At 30.7% G+C, this 16,727-nt stretch overlaps 1 protein-coding gene across 8 annotated transcripts in view; it reads right to left on the minus strand.

The window, feature by feature from the left end:
- LOC143082445 (myotubularin-related protein 13-like) overlaps positions 1 to 15,381 on the minus strand; it is a 78,223-nt gene extending 62,842 nt beyond the window's left edge. For all 8 annotated transcript variants that reach the window (XM_076258107.1, XM_076258105.1, XM_076258102.1 and 5 more), the window contains exon 1: positions 15,247 to 15,381. In XM_076258107.1, coding sequence (XP_076114222.1) covers positions 15,247 to 15,301 — 55 coding nt within the window. In that variant the 5' untranslated portion in view covers positions 15,302 to 15,381. The remainder of the gene's footprint in view (positions 1 to 15,246) is intronic.
- Between the last annotated feature and the right edge of the window lie 1,346 nt (positions 15,382 to 16,727).

Consider the following 16,727-nt stretch of genomic DNA (forward strand, 5'->3'; position numbering starts at 1 on the left):
AATAATACTTTTAGATATTTGGATGATATTTTGGCTCTCAATAATGACGACTTCAGTATGTATACTAAAGAAATTTATCCTGTTGAACTTACTTTAAATAGCTAATACTAACAATGACCACTGCCCTTTCCTCGATCTTGATATCTATATCATAAACAGAAAGCTTAATACTAAAATTTATGATATAAGAGATGATTTTTCATTTCCTATCTTTAATTATCCATTTTTAGATGGTGACGTTCCCTTGTCACCATCTTACGGTGCTTATATATCTCAACTTGTACGATTCGCTCGTGTATGTAACAATGTTTTAGATTTTAACGAGAGAAATTTATGTATTACTGAAAAATTATTACACCAGGGTTTTCGATATCACAAACTAGTCAAAGCATTTACTAAATTTTATCATCGGTATAAGGACATCATTCATAAATATAGCTCAACATGCAGACTTCTTATACGTTCAGGTATTTCACATCCAATATTTTATGGAAATATTCTTTATAAAGCACAAAAAGTCAGTATTCACCTCAAAAGCTAACAAAACCTTTAAATAGACTTATTAAGAAGGGATATAGTTACGATACTGTTCTCAGGTCATTAAAGATTGCATATTTTGGCGTTAATATTGATTCACTTATAGGGTCTTTGTATCGGAACTAAACACATTTATTTCAAAACCAGTTGTTGGCATGACACAGGTTATGTTCTTCTCATATATGTTATGATGGTATAATACTAAACCCCTCACGGGGAGGATTGTGCCTGATATTCATATGATGAAGACATAATTTTTCAATTAGTTTAATTGAAGTCTGGAGCTGGCATGTCAGTTAACTGCTAGTAGTCTGATGTTATTTATGTATTATTGTCATTTTGTTTATTTTCTTTGGTTAAATCTTCTGACATCAGACTTGGACTTCTCTTGAACTGAATTTTAATGTGTGTATTGTTATGCGTTTACTTTTCTGCATTGGCTAGAGGTATAAGGGGAGGGTTGAGATCTCACAAACATGTTTAACCCCGCCGCATTTTTGCGCCTGTCTCAAGTCAGGAGCCTCTGGCCTTTGTTATTCTTGTATTATTTTAACTTTTAGTTTCTTGTTTACAATTTGAAGTTTAGTATGGCATTCATTATCACTGAACTAGCATATATTTCTTATGGGGCCAGCTGAAGAATGCCTCCGGGTGCGGGAATTTCTCGTTGCATTGAAGACCTGTTGGTGACCTTCTGCTGTTGTCTGCTCTATGGTCGGGTTGTTTTCTCTTTGGCACATTCCCCATTTCCATTCTCAATTTTAATCTGGCTGACCCTTTTTACCCATTTAAACTTCTAACTGGCTATTAATTAACAAAGTTAAGGGGTGAGGAAAAAAGTTAGTTTTGGGCCAGGTGAGCAGAAACCAACATACATGTTGTTAGAAATAGAGTGCAACAAGCAAGTTGTGATATTTGTAAATATTATTTTTGTAGAATAACATAATTCTATAATGACAGATATTTACATAAATAGTAAAATACACTGAATAACTTGAACTTTAAACAACATGTAAAATGCACTCTGCATCAATGTTGACTAGAACTGTCTTTTCTAAATTTGGCTTCATAAAAATTTAATTTTATTAGAAATACCAAAATGGTATTAATCAAAACCTTGAAAAACAAATTTAATCTAAATTCCAGATGAGGAAAAGAGGCAGAAATTTGCAACTTATAAACATAATAAACAGAGAATATCCTATTTATATAGCTTGTTATCATAACATAAGTTGATAAATAGTACATGTACATGTATATAGTTTCAATGGGCATATTCAGAAGTAAAATACAAACGGGTATAAATCTTCACTGTGGATTCATTTATTTTTCGTGGGTTTTGTGGATTGAGAACAAATTGTATTTTTGTTTATACTTTTTGTGGTTTTGCCAAAGTGTGCATACAAACCTATAGCAAATTCACATTTTGTTGAACATTTAAAATTATGGTTGACCTTTACCCTATAAATCCACGAAAAATTCACTGTGTGCACCCGATATTCAAAGAAAATAGTTTAAATGTTCATCCATGTGAAGTCAGATCTTACTTTGTTTAATTGTTAAATAATCAATGTAATCAATACGTAATCACTTGTATGAAATTGAACTTAATTGTACTGCTCAAATTATTGGGCGTCATAATTGACAATAAAAAACTTTGTATTTGTATTTGTATTTGTAATAGTCTCAATTACTTAAGTGATTATACAATTTTGTATATGTTTAAAATGTATTCACAAATGCATGTACTTCAAAAGTCAGGAAAACTTCAATATTAATTTTCAATTACTCCACTGACAGGCCTGACAGGCATTAGTAGAAACCTCTTAGAATACTACTTCTAAACTTGATGAAAAATGCATAGCTAAGTTCTTCACCCTATACATTAATCAGTTGATCAGTCGACTGTCTATACACCACTTCCATTTCTAATTAGTTAAAACTTCTCACCCTGAAGGATATTTGATGCTTAATTATCGTAGCATTCTTTAAATATCACAAATTCTATCACAATATTAGAATGGAACTAGTCCAGATTATATGTTAATCATATTCAAATCAGTCATTCAAATTCACAGATGTGTATATTTCCTATATATTACTCATACTATACATGTAGGTCATACATGTATGTAACTAAATCTTCTGATGATTTTCAATAAAAAAAACTTTTTTTACTTCACACCAGTTAACGAAAAACTGTACTAGCCCTACATGTGTGTTCTATCAGACATAGCAAGTTCTAAGTTAAAGTATGTTAAACAGAGGATGTTTTATTTTGGCTTTTAACTTTTTTTTTTAGTTTCCAAAAAATCGGTGCAAAATTGTTATTAAACACCTCTTTCCATTTTCCGTATGTGCAACCCCTAACTAAGTCTCATTTTTTTTCTGGGTCTGTTTTGCAACAAGATTATCCAAGACCTAAACTAATTTCAAAACAAAAAGACATACTATACATTTGAATGACCATTTAGCAAACCTGTGGTTTTTAATGAACAAAAAGTTAACTATGGTATATGTGTTGTATAGATCTAAAGATCCAAAACATTGTAGAATTTGTAGGTAATGATTTTACCCAGAAACTGTTTAGATTAGTAACAACTATTCCTTTAAAATATAATTCCCAGTATTTTATAAAATTGTTGTCCTGTGATACTGATAGGACTTGATCATAAACGCAACCTCATGCCCATTATTTGTTGATGTAGTTAATAAACAGGAAGTATAAGAGTAAGGGATTTGGAAATATTTCATATTTAGTAGTAAACATTTGTATGGCATACTGTAAAACATGGTATGGTATGATGGTATGGTATGTGTTATGGTATGATGGTATGGTACGAATACCATCATACCATGGTATGCATGAATGGTACCATGGTATGGTATGATGGTATGGTACAAATTACTATACCATGGTACAAATTATTATACCATGGTATGGTTTTTCAAAAGAGAAAATTTTGAAAAGTTAATAAACCTACTCTTAAACAGGATTTTATTAATTATCTGTTTTCTTTTCTTTCTTTTTTGACTTATTCCAAAACAAACTTTTGTTTTCAAAGAGAAACAGGAACAAGAATATTTGTTGAAAAAACAATGTAAACAAAATATTCATTGGTTCATTTTTTCCAAGACATTTAGAATCAAAACAATTAATTTAGAAAAGAATTGCCCACACACATTTAAAAGCTGAGTCAGTTCTTTAGTTAGGATATTGACATATATTAAGTAAGTTTAAAACTTCATGAAGTTGTTAGCAAAAATTAAAATTGATAAAACCTTGATTTATTCTTATACTTTCCTTGCCACCTAGTAAAACTATCATGCTGAAGAAAAAAAAGCCAAAGTGTGGTCGGTGATTAGATGTAGTTATAGTAAGAATGTTATCTGCTGTGACTGCAAGTTTTGTTCAATTAAAGGACTTTTTTATTTCAAACTAGCAAATTTGGCATCAAACTGAGAACCAAGTCCTCATTTTTAGGCCTCTTCTACCAGGCCACACTTTTCAATTATTTTTCAAATTGCAAATTGAAACGGTTCTTTATTTTTCACAACTTCATTCAGGTGCTCTGTGTCAATGTAACTTATCAAACTTTCTATATCATCAGTTAATTGTTTTTATCTTGGGACTGACCAGGGATTTAGCTGGTTGAGGAGTGGCCACTCCTGTTAACTTTGGGATAAACTATAAGTAAGAGACAGAAATGAACTACATTGGTTAGAGGTATAGGGCGAGGGTTGAGATCTCACAAAACATGCTTAACACTGCCACATTTGTTGCACCTGTACCAAGTCTGGAACCTCTGCTCTAGTCTTGTTTTTTAAATTTTGGTTCATTTATATGTTTCGGAGTTTATTGTCACGTTTATTTTATATTAACTAGTACACATTTTTGTTCAGAAAACGGCCATTAAACTTCTACCCCCCCTTTTTTAAGTTAAATTATTGCTCCCTTAGGAGCCAGCTTCAGCCCGTCTTCTGGTGCAAGATTTTTTCGCTCTGTAAAAGGCTCTTTTTTTTTTTTTTTGCCTGGGGCTTCTTCTCTGGTCAGGTTGTTGTTTCTTTGACACATTCCCCATTTCCATTTTAAATTTTATGAAGAATTTACTATACTCAAAGACAGTTACATATATGCTGCTTTTGTTACTCCTTTGAGGAAGCACAGTACAGAAAGAAATGGACAGCAAATTTAATGTGATTATTGTGAATCTTAAAATTCTTGTAAACAACAGGTACATGTAAGATCAGTTCTCCGAGACAAATTATGGTTAAAAACACTTTAATTAAGTGTCTAGTGACATATTACAGGAATCCCATTTTCATATAAACAGTTAACAACATTACAAATTTTAACAGAACAGATAACAGCCAGTAGGTTGAAAACAGTAAATAGTTTAATTTTGTCTCAAATAACAGTTAAAAACACAAAGGCAAAAACAGGTATTGCCCCCTCTCTTATAGGTCATTATGTTGATCATTTTCTTATACTTATGATACTTATAGTTCAAAATCAGTCTACATATTTAAAGGATACTACATCGTTCATTAATATCATTGAGAAATTAGAACCTATGGCAAATAGCCTTTTGGTTTCGTATAATATAATACAGATGTTTACTAATCTTCCTCAAACGTCCTGTTAAACGAGCCCATGGCAGTTTTGACAAATCAAGCTCCCCTGTTAATGTATTAAAACATTGTTGAGAATCATTTTAGAAAACAATGCATTTGATTTCGATGGAAAAATTTATAAGCAAATAATAGTTGCGGCAATTGGAGCAGTCCCTTCACGGGAAATCTGTGATATACTTAATCATGTTAATATATTCGAAATAATGAATCAAATACTTTCTGCATTACATAATATTCTATCATGGCAGATATAGGGACAATATGTATTCATAATATTTGATCGAACATCAGATGAAATAATAGATTTTTTTTTCGTTTAGCAAATTATTATAACTCTTTATTAAAGCTCAAATGAAAAAGTATCGTTCTTAGATGTTGATGTAATTTAAGGTCAAATATTTACAACACATGGCAATTATAATTGACCTTGAAATACATTTTAAAGAAATCTATTAGTATCTGAATCTGCACAGAAATAGCTGTCACTCTCAGCATGTATTGAAAAAAATGAAATAAAGTTGTTTAATAAAATCTCACATAATAAAAAAAAAAAGACTCATTCCTTGGTTGAAATTGTGTATTAACTTCCATAATGCACATTACTTTTACATATAAATGAAGAAAACAAAATACACTCTACAATATATGGTATATATCTATCAACTAACATAGTATTATATTAGTGACAGTTTAATTTGAAAGTATGGTGTTTCTAATCCACACAGGAGATGCATTCACCTTTTATTCACATTTTTAGTGGAATTTCTTGGCCATAGATGTAGACAGAATATGCAACTGTTTAAAGTGTTATATTTCAAAACAATATAAAAGTTGACCATTGACAGAAGGTTATGCAATACAACTTTAACTACATTATCTAGATTATAATCAAAAGATATGCAGTACTTCCCAAAATTTCAAAGAATAATTGATAGCAATTTGCAACGTTTCAGAACAGGACATTATATTTATCTTATCTTAACTTAATAATTATCTGAGATGTTTAAATTGAGTTTTCTCTTGTTTTCTGTTCACAGCTTTATACATGTAAGTGATAGTCTATCTGGTTTGTCTACATCTATTTTGTAAAATATTATTTTCATAAATAAAACAGATACATAATGTCAACAAATTAAAAAAAAATCATATTTCATATTACCTAAATTAATTTTTCAAAATTTCCTACTTCAAAAAATCATACCATGCTTCATACCATCAAGTTATACCATGGTATAATAATTTGTACCATGGTATAGGAATTCGTACCATGGTATAGGAATTTGTACCATACCATCATACCATACCATAGTACCATTCATACATACCATGGTATGATGGTATTTGTACCATACCATCATACCATAACACATACCATACCATTGTACCATACCATGTTTTACAGTATGCCCATTTGTATATAGGTTATATCAGCTGGGTTATATAATGAAAAGTTGTTTTTATAAATTATATTGCTTGCATTTATTGTTATTGTCAGTCAATTGACACAAATACTGTTTTAACGACTTTTTCGATTTAATTAAGTAGAAATATACTGCTACAAATGATGCTTTCTAAATCTTAAATGCATTTTTCATTTTTGTGACAGCTATTTTGTTTTCAATTTTCACAATAACAAATAGCACCATATAATTAAAAAATTTACAGTTTCTGGATCTGTAAACAAAAATCAAAACAATAAGACATGTAAACAGAATGCACAGAATCAGAACTGCTACAAAATTGCTCTACAATCATTGAATCAAAGATATCTTAACTACATTCCTACAATAACATGAAAGAATTGTTCCATATGGAAAATATATTCTCTAGAAATAATTAACATGTTAGAAGAAGGAAGATTAATTGTAAACAAACAGCATGAAACAATCCATGAGATAAACAATTCATTAATTATACTGTAGGAATTAGTTCTTCCTCTAATCACACTTTAGAAAGTTGATACATTTCTGGAAGAAGACTCTACTTAGAAATCCAAATAAAATGGTACTTCATTAGTTATTGGGGTCATAAAAAATGGAATTGTCACTTTCTGATTGCTTTTTCCCATTCAAATGTCTTTTTTCTCATTGTTTTAATTGTTTCAATTTCAATTTATAAATGTTTCAACAGCTAATAATAGCAGTGAGTTATAATGTGAAACCTTGAAATTTGAGGTCTTTAATGCCTACAACAATGAGAACAAATTTATATTTATACTGAAACACCATGAACTTCATGGAAAAGTGACTAGCAATGTAAACTGAGGAGATCTTGAAATTTCTCTTTTTCCCTTGTGGTCTTTAAAACAAATCTGTTGATCCAAAATATTATATATATTTATCAAAGTTAAACACTTTAAAAATTATGTTCATGTATTATAACCTTCCTTCCCCCTTTTCTTATTTCCCAACAAAGTATGTTTTTATTTGTTACTACAAGATTGACATAATAACCAAATCCATTAATATAAATCTAACCCAAGATCTAATCTTAGAAGAGGATCTATAACATCAAATATCTCAACATCAAATCATGACAAATTGTATTTGTCTTAAGAATAAAACAATACATTAGTATCAAGTCTTATTCAATATTTGTATTTATTCAAGTGTGTTATATATTTTATATATCCAATGATAGTTCAGTAATTGTAGATAAGATATAACCAAGTGTTTTTCCTACAAAGATTAACGTTTTATCTTATCCAGTAATTGTGTTAAGTTGCTACCAGAATGGTTTTACATTTACATTCTGCCAACACAGTACTGATAGCTTTTTGGAATTCTTTCTCAAACTATTTCTTACATAACGTATCTTTTCTGTTCTGTAATACATCTTAAAGCATCTGCTATTTCATTTAACAGAAACAAATATTCTGACCTCAATGCATTTCTGGAGGAAAGATGAAAACAACATCAGTTGATACATTCTCAACATCAACATATATATATGCACTTGTATAAACATTTGTATATGAAAACAGTAAACTAAGGGCAAAAATGAATTCTTCGTGTATATTGCAAACTATAAAACTTGATCATCTAAAGATAAAGTTTGCCTAAATCGTGGCAAGTTTGTTCTGTCAATCTTGATACTATCTATGTACATGAACTTGCATCTAATGAGATTGATTGTTTATTGTCCAATGGCAAATATTTAATGCATATTCATGACAAAAAGTAAATTCAACAATTAATACATGTATGTAGGTGAACTAGTCTAAATGAAGAGTGGGAAATTAGGACTTTTGAAGAGTTGTCTCATTGGCATATATACCACATCTTCTTAAATTTTAAGATTTGAAAGTTCTTCCAGCTATTGTTAACATTGAAATGTTAATTAGGAAATAAACAGCTGTTTTGTAATTACTTTCATGAAAAAGTGACACAAAACGACACTTTTATTTTCAAAATTTCAACAGTTTTTTCTACATTTAAAAAAATAATTGAAAACATGCATCCGCCTTGCCAAACTATTTCATAATTACTTCATGCCTTCAATTAATGCTTCAATATACATGTAAGTAAAGATATAACATGTGTTTTCCAGAAGTAATTAAAGAATAAAACACATCAATGGAAGTGCGGAGATAATTAGAAACAAACCATTGGATTACGTAAGCATGTGCAACAATAGGAAGTACTTTGTAATTTTCTGCTATAATTTACCATACTGGGTGGGCAGTCTACATACCTAACCGTATAGACTACAGAACTATTAATTCTATTGGGACTACAGAAGTTTTATTTCTTATGGGACTTCAGAACTTTTAATTCTATTGGGACTAGAGAACAATTATTTCATAACTTCCATAAGTTTATTGACAAGTCCCATCCTAGAATTGATCTGTAATATAATAATTCACACAGAAAGTATATGGAACTGACAAGTCAATTATAGGATTGTAAAATGATCTCTTTTATAAACTAGATCTTTACAATATAAAATAGATGATAATTGGTAAATCCCTGGAGTGTTCTGTTCTATTATTTCTCATCTGGGACAAAGATTATCCCAATTCAATTTATTGTGGACAAACAAAAAAATAATTTATAAATGTATCTTACTACAAAGGCCATTGTACAAGTGACTGAAGAGACAATATTGATCCCATCAGTTGACATACTTCATATTTATAATTTGTTAATGTCCATTAGACAGGATGCTTGAACAGCTTCAATTCCAAGATGAGTCCTGTCACAACAAAGAAAAGGGGTGTTTGTTTAATGTCTAGTCGCAAATATACTCGAGCAAATATATCATGCAGGAGCGTTCATCAAAACATTTCTGCATCTATTTAAATCATTATTTCATGGAAATAAGGTGATATATGATTTCTATGACTATATTAGTTTAAATATTGGTAAAAAAAATATGTCTTTTTATTTCAGCCTGGCTATTTATGAAATTTTATATATCTTTTACTTCCGTTGACCAAACTTGTTTGGACCTTTTTATTCTAACTACCATTTCCCTAACCGGATGTTTAGTTTCATATATATATATGTCATAGGGTAATTGTAATGCATCCTGGTATCACTAGAGACATGATGTAACTGATGTAGGTAATCATCTATATCACTGACCCTGAGCATAAATATGAGGAAGTAATTTACTAACCTATAACCACCTCCCTCACCTTGGAATCATTATGTCATTAATCTCTCATAGTTCACTGTGATCACAGCTGTTACAGATACACATATCATTAACCCCCATTATATATACATATTTCATTACATGGATCCCGCAGCATGTACAATGTATCATCCTTACAGAGACATTTCAAATATATTGCCATTTATTGGTCCAATCATTTGTAGTTTTCTTTGAATTTGACAGTCAAATACTTCAGTAGATTAGAAATAGCTGATGAAGTGTTCAAATCAAATATTAATTGCACTCTGGAGGATACACTAACTAAGACTTGTGAAGACCTTATTTGCAATGCATGTATTTCTGGATACATTCAGTTTATTCCAATGAAGATTTTAGATTTGTAATTTGAGTTTTTCCACTTTTTAAATAACACATATGCCAGGATTTTTTTTAGAAAATTCTTTGTGACCAAACATTCAGTATTTCATAAAAAAGACTCTTTAAATCTATCATGTCTACATGTATATGCCTTTTGAATGCTAAGTAATCTTCACAGGAAAAGGCAATCCAACTAACTGCAAGTATTATGATATTCATCCTATAGTCTGCCGAGGAGAAATGTTGCAAGTTAAAATTTTATGAAAAGAGGCCTGAGCCTTTAAATTTATTTTTGAAATGAAGAAATTTGTGAAACCAAATGAAAATTAGATGATTTACAGTGCAAGAATCCCTGAATGCCAAGTAAAATATTAATTCATTGAATCAAATTTTATCAACCAAAACTCAAACAATTCATTGACAGAGATGTCTGATGGACAATTAGTGGCATTAACGGCTTATTATCCCTTTAAAAAGTGTATTTGTCACATGATGATACTTTTTTTCTGCAGTTATAGTACTAATACCTGCAATTTCCTAGTTTCACAATTAAATTAAATCTAAATCTCTTCCAAGAAGAATATATATTTAAACATGTATCTGAAGTTAACTGTACATGATCCAAACAAGAAATTATTCATTGAACCAATTTAGTACAGTTTATCAATTCAAACAGACTTGCAACTTCCTTATCTTTCAATTTTATTTAATTGGACTGAAATTTCTACATAATTGTACCAGTAACCTACAATTAACTGTACATTTGATATGACATTGATTCTACATCTTAACCCCAGGTTATCATCAAATATCTCCATTCATAAAGCTACTTCAACTTCAAACCGTGGTTAAATTGTTAAGTTATCATTTCCTCATAGTTGATTAGTTCCTTTGTTCACGGGATGGCAATTACTGCATACTTTAATATACAAATTTGGGAGAGTGTAATATTGGAATACATTTTTTGTGTACTAAATATAAATTTGTCATTGAAGTCTGATTATTCCTTTCTATTTTGATCAATTTAAGAAGAGTCAACAACTTACAAGCCACAAAAGTTTTTGAATACACATGTATATTATATAACCATTAAATCAAAGCTGAATATATGCTGACAAGAAAGGCCAACATTTTTTACTTGTACATGTGGTTAAAGTATGATGATGGAAGTGTTTAAGACCTTAACTGGATTTACATCCCTCGCACGGTCGGATTTGAAGGGAACAAAATACTAGGACATATTTATAGTATCTTGAAAAGAACATACTTCAGAAGCAATTTTATGCTCTAACAGAACTGTATAATATATATTGAGGGTTAAAAAAGTTTCAGCTATCACAAAAGCAAAGATGGCCATGGACATCACCAAAGAGTCACATACATGAAAGCAAAAGTAAAATAAACAAAAATCAATTACATGCTTGAAAATTACCTATTGAAAATGTGTTTAAAAATCCTGAAAACTTTCAAAATATATGAATAAGAAGATGTGGTGTTATTGTCAACGAGACAACCCTACAACAGAGACCAATTGACACAGAAGTAAAGCAACAATTACCCCAAATATTGATACAATTTCTGTATACAAAAAATGGATTTTCCTGTGTGTTCCAAATGATTAATAATACAAGAACAAATTTTTAATAAAGTAAATTTGGAATGTGTGACATTGATTTTCAAAATAAATAGACATGTGATAAGAATAACCAATGTCAAGTGACAGAAATCAATCCTAATAAAACCAGATGTTACATTAAATACCTTTCATAGTAGTACATGATTCCTTTTATATAGTAATAAATTAAATTTATAACTCTAAGATACTGATGTATTTTAACATTAACAGCTTGAACTTTCACTTGGAAACTCTATATAAAGATATAAATTTATTTCTTGTTATGAATGTTTATCATCCAGTAACAAATACACATGTATTACATGCAAGTTCTGGATTCTACCATAAGTATTCATTATTAGATGTGAATATTCCTTGCTTTGAAAAGACAAACCCACTGAGTTGATTGGATTTTTAAATTATACTAGCACAGAAGGTAACATTATGAAAGAAAACATGTTAGTTTAATGTACCCTTATGACCCTATAACTTATAAGCTACATGTACCCGTCCACATTATTCTGGCTCAAGACTTCATCAGACTTTCCTCTTCCTCTTAAATGTTAAGTAATTGGGTAATGCAGAACATATGTATCTATAAAATTTGGACTGACCCAGTGGAAAAAAGAAGTTAGAAACAATAATATTCTGCACTCTCAGCCAGAACTCTACCTGTAGATAATAGTGAACTGACCCAACCAAGAGCAAAACCAATGTTGTCTGCAATCCCTGGCATCACTCTACCACTATGGACTGACCCAGTGGAGTAAAGAACTAAAGTACATTTGTAAATGATCGTAGTCGAGTCTAAGCAATCACTCAACCACTAGTCATAAGTGGACTGACACAGTGGAGAATAGAACTAAATTAAATGATCTGCTGCACATATAGTCGAGTCTAAGCAATCTTTCTACCACTAGTCATAAGTGGACTGCCACAGTGAAGAGTAGAACTAACTATCTACTGAATTCATGTCCATTACTATACCAATACTTGGCAATAGTCAACAGTAGACCGACTTATGCTCTACTCATCCCCTAGCCAACACTCAACAACTAGACAACAGTGGACTGACCTACATGTAGCAGAGAATACATTTTGTACTGCAGTCTCACCCAGCACTCTACACTATGATTCAACAGTGGAATGACCCAGCAGAGAATCAAACCAATTATTAACTGTGCACAGTCTCCTCCATTACTCTATCAATAGTCAACAGTGGGCCAACTCAGTGAAGAGCAGAACTTATGCTGTCACGGAATAGAAGTTCCAAAAAGAAATATCCACAGGAATAAATATTACAGTATATGTTCATAACAGAATAAATGGTATAGAATATATATTTGTTCCAACAGGAATACTCAATAGATATTATGACAATGTTTATAACAGAGTTTCCATTGGAACTTCTGTTAGGCGGAACAAATATACATTGACAGTCCTACATGTATGGTTATTGTATGACAGATCAGGGTGATAATGAAAATCTGTTAGGACTCATCATTTACAAACCTGGTATATGATCAACACTGAAATATGTTGGATAAGCTGAACACACATATCATCACTCTATAGCAAAAGTTTAAATGAAATTTGAATTTAATGTCATTTCATTGCTCTATTGGGTCATGAGATGGAGACTAAAAATTTAAATGATATACATAATATTGCAATAAAATATCTTCATCATGCTGTTTGACTTACCATGGCCAAAAGTGACGAGTCCCTAAACTTGCCTTTAAGAATCCTTAGGGAGAAGCTCAAAACCCTGACAGATAAAAAGGTATTCTTTACTGGTGCATTTCACAATGTTTGCTTATTGTTTACTAACTGAATAAGTTGGGTTTTTTTTCAATTCTATAGGAGTTGGTGTTTCCTACAGGAATTGTTGTCAGGATAGTGTTAACATTCCTGACCCCATCTTCTTCAATCATGTATATTCTTTATTGCATACATTTTGTATATAAAATAATTTCTTCGATCCTAAGTACAATGAAGTAGTGATAAGCATGAAAACATTACAAAACCGAAATGGTAATGGAATTTCACTTAGAACTCCCTCTCATGGAAGGAGAAGTGGCCTCCTCCTTTTCCAAAATCCTACATTAGGACCTGCTTTGATACAGATTGTTTGCACATTCTGACCCAAATTTTTTATAATAACAGACTTGATAACATCAATATCTACTGTCTTTAATGAATAATGGATAATGAGTTTTCATAAGATTATGGTGCCGTTCGCCCTAATTCATGTTCATAATTCGCCCAGCGTCCATTCGCCCTATTATTTTATATTAATATTGCATTGTTGTGTAATTGCAGAATATTCATTATTAGAACAGAGTATGTTAAAAAATCGCCAATATAGGTGTATTGCTGCAACCACATAATTAATTTCCTTTAAAGGCTTTGATCTGCATAGACCCCCTCCCCCCTTTGCATAGTAGAATACTGGAATACATTGTAGGCTTTATGACTTTTCACTTATCTTTTTTGATTTTTGTTAACAATTCTAATTTGCAGTATAATAATAAAGAACGTACTCTGTCTCATTGAATCCTTTTCGTGTTTCAAAAATCTTTGTGATATCTTTTACTGTTTGATTTTGAATTGGATTTAGAAATTGAATTTTCCCATAGAGTTTGAGGTAAAAGCCAGAGAATCTCACCTCCTAGAAATATACAATATATGTTTGTTGTCGGGAAATATAAAATTTATTTGTATGAGCTTTAGGACGAAAAGCGAGGCTCTGCCGATCTTTTCTCCTGTTTCGAAGCAAGTACACTTGAAACTAAATAGTTATTAAAATTAAAATTATTTGTCTCTTATTTCTCAAAGAAATCGACATCGTTGAAACGCAGACTGCGAAGAAGACCCCAAAATGAACTGGTTAGGAAACAGAAATATTCATATTACCGTTTGCTCAACGTGGAAGTGAGGTAACCAGGAGACTTTATTTGTAAAAGTACAAATAAAGCAAAAATTTATCTGTTATTTGTACAATAGTTAGCTAATTGCAGGATAAATTTAAAGTGCTATGATGTTCAAAATATGTGACAGCTATTTAAAGATCATTTAAATTTGGTACCATATTCCCTGTAGACCAATGAGTTTCATTTATGAATGAGATATGATGGTAGATCAGAATGCAATTGTGATGTATTGACTTTGGAAAATGGAAATGTGCAGGAAAAATGCATGAAAGTGAAAGTCCTCAAAACTAAATCCATATTTTTTTGTAGATGGTAGTTTGAAATAATGCTTGTAATTGTATGGGATGTGTAACAAACAATTCAAATGTAAAATAAGAACCATTAATATGCGTATTTTAGTAATATCTACCAGATTTCTGTCGTACATTACTGGTTATATTTATACCGATATATTCTATATATAAACATTTCGTTGCAGACGCATTTTGTCAGTGTCAGAGGTGTGCTAATACACCTTATTCTGGTCGTTATATATTTTCTATCACTTACTATCTTTCTCGTGGTCGTATCCTACTAATACAAAGTAGTCGGCCAATCGAGACATTGCATAAAATACCACAAAGTTTCACTTTTCGGTTGCATTCCCATCACACTGTCGCCATCTTGTGTACATATTCCTAAAATGCACTTCCGGGACATCCCAGTGTAAGGGGAACCACTCGTTTCTTTAAAATTAGAGTTTGGCGGGATTTTTTTTTATTACTTTCAACTTTCAAGATACATGTATATAGATATTATACTATCAGATAACATGAGTTTAGTATTTGCTTTGCTTAAATTTAAAAAAAAATGGTACATGGCAATTCAAACTGTTTTGTTTTGTTTGCTTATAAAGAAAATATTATATTAATGACTCAGAACATTTGTATATCGTCTAAGAGCTGATATCATATATACAAATACAAATACAAATATTTTATTAGCATAAACTCATCAACAATAAATGGTTAAGGTTTATGTACCCTTCTGTAGCCATTTTTGTACGAACTTTTCAAACTTCAATTGTATCAAAACTACAGATATAATGAATAATAGAGATAGGCCATTTTGTACATATTCCAAGGGGAAACTTGATGCAAAGCATTATTTTTTACTGTTCCATTGCATTTAATAGAAAAAGAGGACTTTGTGACAAATAAATCAAGATTTTTATAGAAAATCCACAGCCTTTATCCTTGTACTCTCATATTTGGCAATTTGATGACTGATAGATATAGGATTATATGCAGTGCTAGCATTGATTTCCTTAAAACAAGTTTATAAATGTAGTTATTGGTTAAGACAAGTATAAATATGGCCAAAATCAAGTACACCTTTTAGGGTGCGCTCGACTTTAGTGACTCAGCACGAGGTGTTTGGAATTTACAGGTTACTTAGAACTTTTTGTAAAAAATAAACACTAGCACATCATAGAAAATCAAGTGTCCTGAGTAATTTATGTTTCAAATTTTATAACAAAAATCTCTGTATTAAAGGCATACACTTTAACATAATTAAAGGTATTGATGATATAAGATATATACTGTTCATAGAATGACATGAATACACTGAATCAGAGACATTTATAATACACATAATTTTATAATTATGCTTATGTTGGTTGGTAGTTTAACATAAATAAAACACCAATGAATAATTTCAGTTATGCTGATCAGTAATATTATATATATGGTATATTAAAACCAGAGACATAACATTAATTATTATATATTTCTCTGAATTAACCGGCCATGCATTATCTATTTGTGAAGACATTTTATATTTTATTTAATATCATTTTAAAAAATTTTTAGAACAAAATATATGAAGATTTACAATGTTCCCAAAATTTATTCATGTGGTAATCTATTACAATTGTTTGATGAATTTGATCTTAGGGAGCTACCATTTGATTTTTATGGGGGGGGGGGGGGGGGGGTGAAAAATTTTGTCCTGCATTTTTTTTTAGCTGTAATCTCTGTCCTGCCTTT

Source organism: Mytilus galloprovincialis, chromosome 7 (genome assembly GCF_965363235.1).
Source record: "Mytilus galloprovincialis chromosome 7, xbMytGall1.hap1.1, whole genome shotgun sequence".
NCBI lineage: Eukaryota > Metazoa > Mollusca > Bivalvia > Mytilida > Mytilidae > Mytilus > Mytilus galloprovincialis.